General features: G+C 37.2%; 1 protein-coding gene across 1 annotated transcript in view; it reads left to right on the plus strand.

Moving 5' to 3' along the window:
* The window catches only part of rasgrf1 (Ras protein specific guanine nucleotide releasing factor 1), a 53136-nt gene that overhangs the window by 18215 nt on the left and 19508 nt on the right, over positions 1-15413 (plus strand). Inside the window, exons 3-12 of the mRNA XM_067418972.1 lie at positions 2335-2482; positions 5627-5719; positions 6202-6455; positions 10173-10252; positions 10394-10587; positions 11026-11135; positions 12066-12184; positions 12724-12884; positions 14936-14999; positions 15243-15385. Coding sequence (XP_067275073.1) covers positions 2335-2482; positions 5627-5719; positions 6202-6455; positions 10173-10252; positions 10394-10587; positions 11026-11135; positions 12066-12184; positions 12724-12884; positions 14936-14999; positions 15243-15385 — 1366 coding nt within the window. The remainder of the gene's footprint in view (positions 1-2334; positions 2483-5626; positions 5720-6201; positions 6456-10172; positions 10253-10393; positions 10588-11025; positions 11136-12065; positions 12185-12723; positions 12885-14935; positions 15000-15242; positions 15386-15413) is intronic.

Raw genomic sequence — 15413 nt, forward strand, 5'->3', positions numbered from 1 at the left:
TCTGCATCTCCATAAAGTTGATAACTAAAACTTCCTGGCATACGGCTGCATTGACCTTGGACCTCAGAAAACACAGTGGACCAGCAGATGACATGGCACCCCAAACCATCACTGACTGTGGAAACTTTATACTGGACCTCAAGCAATGTGGATTGTGTGCCTCTCCTCTCTTCCTCTGAGACTCTGAGACCCTGATTTCTAAAGGAAATGCTAAATTTACTTTCATCAGAGATCATAACTTTGGACCACTCAGCAGAAGTCCAGTCCTTTTTGTCTTTAGCCCAGACAAGACGCTTTTGATGCTGTCTGTTGTTCAAGAGTGGCTTGACACAAGGAATGCGACAGCTGAAACACGTCTTGCGTACGTCTGTGCCTAGTGGTTCTTAAAGCACCGACTCCAGCTGCAGTCCACTCTTTGTGAATCTCCCCGACATTTTTGAATGGGTTTTGTTTCACAGTCCTCTCCAGGGTGCGGTTATCCCTATTGCTTGTACACTTTTTTTCTCCCACGTCCTTTCCTTCCTTCTGCATCTCCATTAATGTACTTGGACACAGAGCTCTGTGAACAGCCAGCCTCTTTTGCAAACTTTTGTATCTTGCTCTCCTTGCGCAAAGTGTCAATGGTCATCTTTTGGACAACTATCAAGTCAGCAGTCTTCCCCATGATTGTGTAGCCTACAGAACTAGACTGAGAGACCATTTAAAGGCCTTTGCAGGTGTTTTGAGTTAATTAGCTGATTAGAGTATTGCACCAGGTGTCTTCAATATTGAACGTTTTTTTTTACAATATTTAAATTTTCTGAGGTAATGAATTTGGGATTTTCCTTAGTTATAATCAAAATTAAAATAAATAAATATTTGAAATATATCAGTCTGTGTGTAAGGAATGATTATAACATACATGTTTTACTTTTTGAATGGAACAAGTGAAATAAATCAATGTTTTGATGATATTCTAATTATATGACCAGCACCAATTGAGTGGCCAAAAAACTTAATGCATAAAACTTTTTCAGTTTTTAATTGAAAATGCAGTTGTGTAAATGGACCTATAGTTCAGACATTTGTGTCTGTGTTGGATAAGGCATGACTTCCATTGAGTTTTTGGGGAAAATATAGCAGAATGAACGTATTTACAGGATAAGGGCACATGAACGCTAGTTTCCCATCATTCTCTGTCAACTTCAAACACACACCTATGCAGATTGCTTACTCTTCATTTTGATGCACCAACACTAAAACATTTCCTGCCTTCGTGGAAAACAGAAACAGAAATATGAAATTGCCAAAGTATTATTAGTGACTTTAGTAATTTATTTTACTAATTCATGTTACAATTTACAATGTCTATACTACTACTGTTCAAAAGTTTGAGCTCAATAAGATTTGATTCTTATTTTCAAACACTTCAATTCAGCATTGCATTGATCAAAAGTGAAAGCTAAAACATTTACAAAAGACTTATGTTTTAATGTTGTTCTTTTGAACCTATTCCTCACAGAATCCTGAAATAAATGTATCGTTTCCACACAAAAATTGTGAACAAAAGTTTTTTAAAAATATTTAAAAATTTATCTTGAGCACCAAATCAGCATATTATAATGGTTTCTGAAGGATCATGTGACATGGAAAATTCAGTTTGGACATCACAAGAATAAATTAAAATGTAAAATATATTAAAATAAAATGTAACAATATTTCTCAGTATTTTGCCAATGGTGAGCATAAGAGACTCAAACTTTTGAACGGTACCGTATGTTTGGCCGGTTTGGTTCATGCATTGGATTATTTAATTACTGAAGTATCAAAAGAGTAATGAATGTTTTTAAACCCCAATAGCGGATATCAAATAAGACAGCCAGAAGACTCTCTTTCATAATCAGCAGGTCTAGTTTATTTTTAAGAAGTGGTTCTGTGGAGCGGGTCTTGTGTTTGCAGTGAGGGCGGCTGCTGCTCCGTTCTGGTCTCAGTCTGTACTGAAGGACTATTTTTGCTGTTTATCTCTGGATGCCCTGCAGCAGTTCTAAATCTGTGTGCATAAACATGAAGGCGTCTGGATTTGCTTGCTGTTTTGCGATAAGCGCTGCTCCAACAATTCTGTTTAATTGTTGAATTTGAGCATTCACAGTTTGCTCTGATAAAGTGTGTGCTTATGGGGTTACGTGTTAACACTGTGCCTCTGCTAATGAGCTTTATTTCTAGTTTAACGTGATGTTCCTCATTGTGTGGAGTGTGTGCGCACTCATGTTTGTATTTGTGTCCTGAATGCCTTTGTGGATGCTTGTGTATGTGTGTGTTTGTATTCATATCGGTGTGTGTGTGTTCTGTGTGCAGCTACAGAAACCTGGCCACCGAGCATGAAACGCTCATGCAGAAGTACCTCCATCTACTCCAAATCGTGGAGACCGAGAAAACAGTTGCTAAGCAACTTCGACAACAGATAGAAGATGGGGAGATTGAGATTGAACGTCTAAAATCAGAGGTAAAATTTGTAATTCAAAGTGCTCTAGGGATTGTTTATCTATAGTGAACATGCCAAACTCCAGTCGAATATATCAGCGATTTTATTGCATACTGTATCAAGATGATTCTGTATCTCAGAACTCAAAAAGTTTGGGAAAGTGTAAAATATGTGCAAAACTACATATTTTCCTGAACAGCTAGTAGTTTGTCTAAGGAAGCCCTGTATGAACAGGTTTCGAAAGGGATGCTGTTTGCACAACAGTATGTAGGGGTTATTGCCAGTGTTATTATCATTATTAAAAATTAAAATTAAAAATATTAAATAAAAAAATATTTTTTTTAAAACTTGCATGACTGAAAAAACTAAAACTAAATAACATTTTCATTACTAAATTAAAGCAAAATGAAATAAAATAAAAATAGCCAATATTTTTTTGATAGAGAATATATTGCACTGTTAAAAATATCTTTACAGTAAAAATAAGTTTACAGTAAAAAAAAAAAAAAAAAAAACAGCAGCTGGTTGCCAGAAATACACTATAAAAATACAATAACAGTGTTTCAGGTAATAAAGAATGGCATATTGCTGCCTGTATATTTGCCTGTAACTTATAACCGTAAATTTCATAAAACGGTTTAAAATGAATATGTCTTGAACTACCATAATCAGCCTTTTACCTTTAAATAGACTGATAACCATAATAATAATACAGGTGGCACAATACAAAGCCACAGGATGAATCAGAGTTCATTTTTAAAGGCACAATATGTCATTTTATCTGATAGAGGTCGCTTATTCAAAATAAGCCGCTTCAGCTTCTTCCACTCGTGTATGTGTGATAACACAGCGCTATTTTATCATATTAGATACATTTGGTGTGTTGAAAGTTGTTATAATGCTACTCTGTGCATTTACTGGCAGTTACTACACTGTAAAAAAAATATTTAGAAAAAAAGTTACCTGGTTGCCTTAAAATTTTGAGTTCATTGAAATTTAAATTTTGAGTTAATGAAATAAAATAAAAAAAGAGATTTGACAACCTTTATTAAAATATTATTAAAAGATTCTGTAAGCATATTGGATAATTGTGTGTGTTTTATTTCTGATGATGCAGTGAAACATGCCAAATAGTGCTATTTTCATGATTTATCAAATTTTTATGTGGTTCAGATACAATAATATTTTGAGTTTCTATTTATTAAACAAATTTCCTTCATTGTATCAACTCAAATTTTTAATTTCAATAAATTCAAAATTTTACGGCAACCAGGTTACTTACTTTTTTAAGTTAAACCAACAACAACAAAAAACAAAAAAATTACAGTGTATGAGACACTTGTTGAACACTGTAGTAGCTAGAATAATATTAGGCATGGTAAAACATGGTACTCGCGGTAAATCCCAAAAATAAGATTTAAAAAATAAACTGTGTTGCGCTGTATAACAGTTATTCGTTTTTTGTTGATGAATGTATCCAAACAGTTCCTTGTCTGTCTAATAAAACACATCATATATTAAAGGGTCTTTGGTGTCTCCGTGGTTTCTACAAAATAAAAAATCAAGGTAACACGGGTTTTGATTTTTTTTAATAGGCGACGGACGGACACAATCCGTGTCCTGGTTAAAATTGCTTATTTTTCTGGATTCAGACATTGGAAACATTTGGGATAAGTCAACAAAATATAAAACATTGTTCTAGTGGTTTTTGAATATTTTAATCCAAAAATGTTTCATATTGTGCCTTTAATGGTCTGTATATAAGACACAAACATACACATACAGACAAAATACCACTAGGTTAACACAACACACATTACAATAAAATAAAGTTACGAAACACAAAACAACACAAAAATGTACTAATGTACAATATTGTTAAAATTTTTTAATAAAAATATTTTCTTCGATATGTCATACAGGCGCATGTAATGGGGAAATATAATGCAATGTTAACCTATTTACAATGTTCGGCGTATATATGATAAAGTAAATTACGATTAATTAGTTAACAGGCTTTTACTGTAGCATATTTACAGTCTTTTTATGTAACTTTTTTGGTTACACTTTAGATTAGGGTTCAGTTCTCACTATTAACTCACTATTAACCATGACCTTTGCCTCAATAAACTCCTACTTACTGCTTATTAATAGTTAGTAATGTAGTTGTTAAGTTTAGGTGTTAGGTAGGATTAATGGATGTAGAATATGGTCATGCAGAATAAGGCATTAATATGTGCTTTATAAACAGTCAATACCCTAGTAATATGCATGCTAATAAGCAACTAGTTAATAGTGTTACCAGTTAATAGTGTTAAGTGTTACCACATTTTTAAAGTGTGGGGTGGCCATTCGTAATGCCTGATCAAACAGAAACATATAATGCATATAAAATGTATGATTGAAGATTATAAGATACGTTAACAGCTTAATTGACCAATAGTGTGCAAATAATAAATAATATTTATATATGAAAAGACTAGTCTGACACACCAATCAACTAGTCAGATGTTGGATGACTGGTTTATCCTCGTGACCTACAGCATATTACATGCTCATTGCTTTTCTGAAAAGGAAAATGGTATAGAGAATGAAAAGTGGTGTGAGAAGCATTTGGTTTTCAAGAGCTTTCTCCAGACTACTTTGCACTTCACTTTGCATCTCTGCTCATAAAAAACGGCTCTCCAGGAGAACTATGATCCCTGCTGTATTCTTCATCAGCCAGATCAAATAGTCATTTTACTTTAAAGTGCAAATGGAGCTGGCTGTATGAAATGGTGTGCTGAATATGCATGACCCCAGATGTGTTGTGTGCGTCGCATCCTTGGTCCGCAGCATAATAAACTCTTTCAGCCCGCATCCAATAAATGGAGCACTCACCTTCAGACTGTGCTGGCCAGCTCCCACCTCTTTTGTGTCCCAAACGTATCCCTATTAAATTGCAGTGCCATGTAATAATTTGAAAGTTTGTGCACCCTAATCATCGGAAATCACCCGAGTGGCATCCGAGAGCTTTGATAGGGTGAGTATTTGTGGCATACTGTGCTGGCTCTGATTTGGCCTGACTCAATCACGTTGTCAGCATGCTGGGAAACAATGAGGGAAGGAACTTTTTTTTGCAAAGAAAGTGTTGACTGCCACTTCTTTGTTGCTGTTTTGTTACAGATTGCAGCAATGCTCAAAGACAATGAGAAGATTCAGTCGAATCCCACCACTGCACCCAGTGATGATGATTCTGAGATCAAGAAAATCAAGAAAGTAAGACTTTGGTTTTGAAACACACAATAATTCTGCTGAAAAGCTTACATAGGTAGCATCGTACACTCTAAAAAATGCTGGGTTAAAAACAACCCAAGTTGGGTTGAAAATGGACAAAACCAGAAATTGGGTTGTTTGAACCCAGTGAAAGGACCCATTCAAACAACCCAATTTCTGGGTTTGTCCATTTTCAACCCAACTTGGGTTGTTTTTAAGCCAGCATTTTTTTAGAGTGTAAATGTCATAGACCCTCATAAGTGACCGATTTAAAACTGAGTTTGTTAAAATGCATTCATTAGCTCTTAAGTTGCCTACCTTTTAAACAAGCTTCCCATTGAAAACATCAATGCTTATATTTTAAGGTTCATTACTAGTTAATGATTGGCCCATATATTTTTGATGTGTTTCCATGTATACACAAATCAGATCAATTGAGTCTATTAACTGACTCTTATTTTATCTCTTCATTGCTGCTGCTCCAGGTGCAAAGCTTCCTGAGGGGCTGGATGTGTCGGCGGAAGTGGAAGACCATCATTCAGGACTACATCCGTTCTCCGCATGCGGAGAGCATGAGGAAGAGGAACCAGGTTGTCTTTAGCATGCTGGAGGCAGAGGCCGAGTATGTCCAACAGCTCCACATCCTTGTCAACAACTTCTTAAGACCGCTTCGCATGGCTGCCAGTTCCAAGAAACCACCCATAACCCATGATGATGTCAGCAGCATATTCCTAAACAGGTAAACACCAGTTTCAGCTTAAAATGAAATCCTCATGCTTATAGTAGCATGATTTGCATGCCCAGAGGAAAGAAAATGAAGTCTCTTTTATATCTGAACTGTTTCTCCTGATCAGCAATGAGATTAGATGTTGAGCAAATTGAGATGTTTTCTTAAGTCTCCTACTTTTCAGAAGTTTCTCCTGTAAAAAAAGCAACAGTAATCGTATCTGTATATGCTATCTAGCATTTTAGAAGAGATCTCAGCAATGTTTAACAATGAGCTCAGATTTACTAAATATCAAGTCTGAAGTTTGAACTCAAATTTTACTTTGTCAGCAACTTTTTTTTATTTCTCATTTTAATTTTTATTTCTCCCAAGCTATTTTAGGAGAAACATTTTAGGAAAAGCTAATAGACTCCTTTCCAACAACAACAACAAAAAATCTTATCGATAGCCAATTCTTTGAATGGTAGAGTACAGCCGTGGCCAAAATATTGGCAGTGACATTTTGTGACAGTGAGATTTTGTGTACCGGAAAGTTTGCTGCTTCTGTTGCTGTAGTGTTGATTCTTTTGTAGAGTGATCAGGTCCATTTTAAATATTTGCAAAAGAGCTTTTTTGCAAAAACACAAATTTCACAGGTTTTTGGCCCTGGCACAAAATAACCAGCTAACATAATTTCACTAATCATATCATTAGCACATGGGAAATTGTGATTTTACTACCCAGCAAGCAATTTTGCATTTAAAAGACGTTTAATAGCCATCCAAACACAGCCCTGATGTCTAGGCTAAAACTTTGAAAATCCCAAATTCAGTATCTCAGAAATATAGAATATTATTTAAGACCAATACAAGGAAAGGATTTTTAGAAATCTTGGCCAACTGAAATGTATGAGCATGATAAATATGAGCATATACAGCACTCAATACTTAGTTGGGGCTCCTTTTGCCTGAATTTCTGCAGCAATGCGGCGTGGCATGGAGTTGATCAGTCTGTGGCACTGCTCAGGTGTTATGAGAGCCCAGGTTGCTCTGATAGTGGCCTTCAGCTCTTCTGCATTGTTGGGTCTGGCATATCTTCCTCTTCACAATAACCCATAGATTTTCTATGTGGTTAAGGTCAGGCGAGTTTGCTGACCAATTAAGAACAGGGATACCATGGTCCTTAAACCAGGCACTGGTTGCTTTGACATTGTGTGCAGGTGCCAAGTCTTGTTGGAAAATGAAATCTGCATCTCCATAAAGTTGATAACTAAAACTTCCTGGCATACGGCTGCATTGACCTTGGACCTCAGAAAACACAGTGGACCAACACCAGCAGATGACATGGCACCCCAAACCATCACTGACTGTGGAAACTTTATACTGGACCTCAAGCAACATGGATTGTGTGCCTCTCCTCTCTTCCTCCAGACTCTGGGACCCTGATTTCTAAAGGAAATGCAAAATTTACTTTCATCAGAGATCATAACATTTGGACCACTCAGCAGCAGTCCAGTCCTTTTTGTCTTTAGCCCTGACAAGACGCTTTTGATGCTGTCTGTTGTTCAAGAGTGGCTTGATACAAGGAATGCGACAGCTGAAACACATGTCTTGCGTACATCTGTGCGTAGTGGTTCTTAAAGCACCGACTCCAGCTGTAGTACACTCTTTGTGAATCTCCCCTACATATTTGAATGGGTTTTGTTTCACAATCCTCTCAAGGGTGCGGTTTTCCCTATTGCTTGTACATTTTTTTTTCTCCCACGTCCTTTCCTTCCCTCTGCCTCTCCATTAATGTGCTTGGACGCAGAGCTCTGTGAACAGCCAGCCTCTTTTGCAACCTTTTGTGTCTTGCGCTCCTTGCGCAAGGTGTCAATGGTCATCTTTTGGACAAATGTCAGCAGTCTTCCCCATGATTGTGTAGCCTACAGAACTAGACTGAGAGACCATTTAAAGGCCTTTGCAGGTGTTTTGAGTTAATTCGCTGATTAGAGTATTGCACCAGGTGTCTTCAATATTGAACCTTTTCACAATATTCTAATTTTCTGAGATAAAGAATTTGGGATTTTCCTTAGTTTTAATCATCAAAATTAAAATAAATAAACATTTGAAATATATCGGTCTATGTGTAATTAATGAATATAATAAAAAAGTTTCACTTTTCGAATGGAATTAGTGAAATAAATCAACTTTTTGATGATATTCTAATTATATGACCAGCACCTGTATAGACTAGTCATCTAGAACAAGAGCATGTCAAAGAAATGACCTTGTAATCACTTTTAACTTTGGTTACAGTATGGAATATCGTAAAGCTCAATAATTGTTTTGGCAAAAATGACATGTAACCAAATTCAAGGTTATTTTGGCTAAAAGGGGGTTACTCATAGCTGGACTATATCAGGTCTATATTTAATCGAGACGGTAAAATTATGGCTGTTGCTTGCTGGGTAGTCACGTGAAATCACTGTAATGTTCAGATTGGATTATAAAAGCATTATAATCTGATTGCTATAAAAGGAGGGAAGAAGTGCTTCCAATCATTGTGTTCTTGTGTTAGCAATGGTTACCTCCATAAAAAAAGATTTGCAGCCATCGTTGCTTTGCATCAAAATGGCCTCACATACAAGGAAACTGCTGCAAAGAACAGATCTCCCATCAAGAACTTCAAGGAGAGAGCTTTAACTGCAGTGAAGAAGGCTTCAGGACGTCCCAGTGTCCAACAAGCGCCAGGACCTTCTCCTCCTGTGGACTCTGTGGAGCTGCGCAATATTGGCAACAGGTGTGTGTGTGTGTGTGTGTGTGTGTGTGTGAGTGTATCTGCACGCACAGTGAGGCCAAGACTTTTTGACAATGGCCTGGTGTCAAGAAGAGCGGCAAAAAAGCCACTTCTCTCCAAGAAAAACATCAAAGACAGACTTGCATGAAGTACAAGGATTAGCCAGCAGAAGACTGGTGCGAAGTGGTGTTTTCCTGATGAAGTACCTTACGACTGGTTGGGACATCTGGAAAATTGATGGTCTGGAGAAGAAAAGGTCAAGGCTACTATGAGTCCTGTGTCGTGCCGACAGTGAATCCTCCTGAGACCTCCATGGGGTTGCTTTACATCCAAGGGAGTAAGCTCTCTAACAATTCTGCCTAAAAAATGGTATCAAAAGGTCCTTGCAAGAGCAACTTCTCGCAATGATCCAGGAGCAATTTGGTGATTTGTGCATTTTTATGTCACAAGGCAAGAGTGATAATAAAGTGCCTCGGAGAGCTTTACATTGAAATTGTGTAGCCGTGCCCAGGCAACTCCCAGGATCTTAATCCCATAGACAACCTGTGTCAGTCCTCAGAAGGCGAGTGGTCAAGCAGAAGCCCACAAACTGTGATCAACTCCAAGCACTAATAAGGAAAGAATGGATTGCCATCAGTCATCAGTTATGAAGAAGAAAGGTCAACACTGTAATCATTAACTCTTGGCATATATACCGATTTTTTTTATAGCATTAAAAGCCTTTAAAACGTATGAAATGCTTATCTTTTTTTCAGTATACCATAGAGGCATGGGAAAAAAAATAACTGCAGCAGCCAACTTTATGAAGCATAAAGGTTATGTCACTGCTAATACTTTTGGGCACGGCTGTATGTCTGAAGATTATATTTAAACAAAACATAAACAAAAACTCAAGTACGCCTTCTAAACTATGAAAAATATCAAACAATAAAATGCTTATATATTGTTTACGTGTCCTGTTTCTTTCTGCAGTGAAACTATAATGTTTCTGCATCAGATATTCTACCAAGGGTTGAAAGCTCGAATAGCAAGCTGGCCAACATTAGTCTTGGGTGAGTGCACTGCCAGAGCGGTTGGCAACCAACAGCAAAGAACATTTTATAGACTACACAAATTGCAAGCTAGCTTTTTTAAAAGGTGCTGCAGATCTGACATCAGTCACGCTGATTTTGATCTTCCTTCCTGTCCTTCAGCTGACCTTTTTGACATCCTGTTGCCAATGCTCAACATCTACCAGGAGTTTGTGCGTAATCACCAGTACAGTTTGCAGATCTTGGCCCACTGCAAGCAGAACAGAGACTTCGACAAGCTGCTTAAACAGTATGAAGCCAAGCCTGACTGTGAAGAGCGCACGCTAGAGACTTTCCTCACCTACCCCATGTTCCAGGTGACCATAACCTTTCATTCATGCTCTCATTTGTTCTCGTAATCATGCTATAAATCACAAGCTCTGCATAGGAGCATATGGCACATCCTTGTGTGATTGTTTTTGTTTTTTTTGTTATACCCTTAAAGTAGGGTTCTGTAGTTTATTTTGTTTCATAATGGCCTTTTTCTTGTACCATAAGCAGTTTTCATGTGGTTTAGTCCTGCAAGGTCAACTTTGGGCTTTGCAGCGTTGGTAATAAATGTGCTGATGAGTGATAGCGGTCCCCTCTAAGTCTCCTCTGCAAGAATACAGCGCACAGTTCTCAAAGTTTTGTTTGGATTTCCATGCGTGCACATGACTAAGTGTGGATATGAGTGTGCTTGCAGCAGAAGGCAGGGAAAACAGTCGAAAACTACCCTCCTGTCTGACATTATGACTTGTGCTTTTGTCTGGCAGATTCCCCGTTACATATTGACCCTCCACGAGCTGTTAGCGCATACACCACATGAGCATGTGGAGAGAAACAGCTTGGATTACGCCAAGTCAAAGCTGGAGGAGCTTTCCAGGTACATCAAAATGTGCCTCCAGCACACCCATCCATGACCATGTGTCAACATCTCTACCTCATTTCTTTCAAATCATCAATGTTTTCAAATCAACTGCTCTATTTTAAGGTGAAGAGTGTAATTTCTGCACCACTATTGGCAGCGACTTGAACTGCAGTCGGATTGTTTACATGGCCCGACTGGGCTATTATTTGTCTGTCCAAGGGTTTGATACTTTGAAAAGGTTTTCACAATTATGTTTGGTGGTGCAGAAATCGCATACTTCTCTTTTAAGTAACTGTATATGAATCACATCTATTTAGTTTTTGGTCGTTTTCATTCTGTCACGGTTAGTTTTAGTTTTTGCTGCGTTTTATAGTTTCAGTTTATTTAGTGTTTCAGTAGTTTAAGTGTTTTTTATGCCAAATTTAGTGCCTTAAATGGAAATAACTAAATGTAAATAGCAGTGTTTTATAACATTTACCATCTAGTGTTTTTGCTAGTATTATCTGGTACCTTTGCATGTTTAATGAAGTGTATAATTAATTTGTGGCAATTTGTATTTGATTTAAGTTAGTCATGATGTATTTAAAATATATTAATATAATGTTTTAAAGTATTGATTCAAATATGCTATATAGCAATTAATAATACATTTATAAATTACCATTTTTATTTTGTTTTAGTTTTGAAAAAATTATGAAAATAGTGTAAAATATATTACATAAAATATATGTAAAGGATAATCCTAAGCTATTTTCATGCACAAAACTGTTCTTTGCCTTCTCATAGCTCCTAAACTAACTAAAATAAAATAAAAATTCCCACAAATTAACTTTAGTTTCAGTGCAAATAAGTTTTTGTATTTTCTTTCATTATCACACTTAAGTTTATATTTATATGTGACAAATAAAAATACGTGGTCAAGTTTAACGAATGCTATCTCCACAGAATCATGCACGATGAGGTGAGTGAGACGGAGAACATTAGGAAGAACCTCGCTATCGAGCGTATGATCGTGGAGGGCTGTGAGATTCTCCTAGACACCAGCCAGACCTTTGTCAGACAAGGTGAACTCCCAACACACACACACACACACATTAAATCGCGCTCTGCAGAAAGGGGCCACAGATCCCTGATAAGAAGACGGTTGGATTCTCCTTTCCTTTTGTTCTTTTCTGCAAACTGTCACTCTTGTCACCTCTTATTGTCAAGCCCCCCACCTCCCTCTTCCTCCCTTCCCACTCCAAGGCTTTTCTAGGCTGCCCTCTTTTCCCTGCCAGCACAAAGCGACGCGTTAACTCAAAGGATTGGGTGCCCTAAACCCGCTAGTCTGCGTAGAGCTCAGAGTGTTCAAAGACCAGACCAACTCTTTCATTTCCAAATGTAATCACTCTTTTACCAGTAAAACCTGGCATTGAGCCTGGGATCGGAAATGTCACTGATACGCTGCAGGATACGAAGACACAAGGAAACTGATAAGAATCTTATAAGAACATATGTCAATCCAGTCTTTCCTCTTGTGCTAGCAAAGTATTTGTCTGTTCTTGGTTTCCCTGCTTTACCTGCAGCACTAACGCTTCCTCTCCCACACATGCATGTTTTTCAGGATCTCTGATACAAGTGCCCATGAGTGAGAAGGGCAAGATCACCCGTGGCCGGCTGGGCTCACTGTCTCTGAAGAAGGAGGGAGAGAGGCAGTGTTTCCTCTTCTCCAAACATCTGATCATCTGCACTAGAGGCTCTGGTGGAAAACTACACCTCACCAAGGTAAAGCCTCATGAACTACATACACTACATACACATTTTCAAAAGGGCTTTTGCACACTTGCACACTGGGCCATGGAATCCTGGGTTATCTTGCTTCACTTTTCACACTGCTCATACTTTAGCCTGGGTTAAAGGAAGTGTATGTAAGATTGTGGCCAAAACGGGTACTGTAGGTGTATCCCCTCTCCCCCTCCCCCTGACTTGAGGTTGCCAGATAGGCTGCAGGATCAGCAGGAACGTTTGTAGATCTGCAGCTGTGGTAACTAGAGCAGATCTGGCTACCCAGATGCAGAAACACTACTGACTTCGTGATTGGCCGATAGGTGGAGGGTGGAGCTTCAGGCCAAAACACAACATGTCAACTTCAACATCAGTTGAGGGCTGCAACAACAACTTTTAAATGACAATATCCTGGCCGGACCACTGTTGTCAGCGATATAAGTTTTTGAAATTAACATGATTTCTTAATGTTCTACATACATATCAGGGCCATTTTATGATTAATTGAAATACATTTCTTACATATTGTTCCTTAAACTATTACTAGCTGACATTAGACACTGTACATTTGTAAACCCTGTGTTAATGTTCTTATTTGCGGTGTCAGTGTCATTGATTGGACGAACGCAGCACGCAACCTGTTTACATAAAGTAACGTTTTTTTCTCTATGAGCATTGCGCATCCTCATATTAGATCATGTGTGAGTGTACGGTCAACTGTCTAGAATGGACTTTTCGAGCTATAATGGTAAGCAGGACTAGAGATTAACACCCGCCATATGCGGGTGGATATCAGCAGTGGCGTGTAACGCAGTGACTCCTACTACTACACTGTAAAAAATTTTTTTGGTTTTTGTTGGTTTAACTTAAAAAAGTAAGTAACCTGGTTGCCTTAATTTTGAGTTTATTAAAAATTAAAAATTTGAGTTGATACAATGAAGGAAATTTGTTTAATAAATAGAAACTCAAAATATTATTGTATCTGAACCACATAAAAAATGTGATAAATCATGAAAATAGCACTATTTGGCATGTTTCACTGTTTCATCAGAAATAAAACACACACAATTACCCGATATGCTTACAAAATCTTTTAATAATATTTTAATAAAGGTTGTCGAATCACAAAAAAATTTCATTGTATTAACTCAAAATTTTAATTTCAATGAACTCAAAATTTTAAGGCAACCAGGTAACTTTTTTTCTAAATAATCTTTTACAGTGTAGCCACTTTGGCGGATTTAATTTTATAGGTAATATATACATGTTTTCAATTGTAGTCTTTTAAAAATTCATCTGAAATAATAAACTAAGTGCATCCCAGGTTAAATGGGTCATCATTTACTCACCCTCAAAAAATGTTTTGAGTGAACTATCCCTTGAAAAAGTATATATCAGGCTGAGGTGGTATAAAGATATATATGGTAGGACAGGTTTGATTCTTTCAAATTTTAAAAGATTTTTTTGGTAACTGGTTCGTTTTGTTAAATTTTCAGTTCACCTGATTTTGATAAATTAGGTATTGCCACATGGAAATAATATTATTGTATTAATATAATAATATAATATAATAATTTAATACAACATTAATTAATATTATATAATTAGTATAATATGATAACAATGTATTATTATTTTATTATAATTGTATTTATTTTATCAATATTATTATTAATGGTTTCTGTCACAAGCTAAGAAGATTTGCCCTTATTTAACTATTTATAGGGACATTTAATGCAGATAAAAAAATAATAAAATTTAAATATAGAAATATTATTTACATTGTTCCTTAATTTCAACAGGTTAATTGAATCTATTGAGAGGCTTTGTTAAACCAGTTAAAATATTATGTTGTGCCCAGAGAATGGTGATTACCACCTTCAGCTGACTGTAATTTTACTACATTCAATAAGCCAGTATTGTTCGTGGTCTTTGGGGAAATTCGAGATCACAGAAGATCTCCACAGTAATAACTGTTTTAGTGTGGCTGCTATTGATTATTGGATTGATTTTCAGAGCATGTCTGACTGTTGCTTTGCTCTGAATGGCAGAATGGAGTGGTGTCGCTCATTGACTGCACACTGATAGAGGAACCAGAGGGCACCGATGATGAGTGTACGTATCAAAACTCTTGATTTAATTATCACATTCCTTAAATACCTGCAATGATAAAGTAAAATAAAAAATAGATCTGTTTTCACATTTTACCACAGATAATAGAGACCTCTGTACTTACCCACTTTTGAGAAACATCAGTCGCCACTGATTCTGGCATGTTATTGAAGTAGATCCGACCACAAATCTAATTACAACACCAGACCTCCTGTAGATCGCTATGTTTTTTTTTTCTCCCTTCAGCCAAGTCAGACAAGAGCGGTCAGGACATGGAGCACCTGGATTTTAAGATTGTGGTGGAGCCCAAAGACAGCCAGTCCTTCACCATCATCCTGGTGGCCTCCTCGCGGCAAGAGAAGTCAGCCTGGACCAGTGACATCAGCCAGGCATGTCTGCTCACATCAGATAGCATTG

This window comes from Pseudorasbora parva, chromosome 16, assembly GCF_024679245.1.
Source record: "Pseudorasbora parva isolate DD20220531a chromosome 16, ASM2467924v1, whole genome shotgun sequence".
NCBI classification, from domain to species: domain Eukaryota; kingdom Metazoa; phylum Chordata; class Actinopteri; order Cypriniformes; family Gobionidae; genus Pseudorasbora; species Pseudorasbora parva.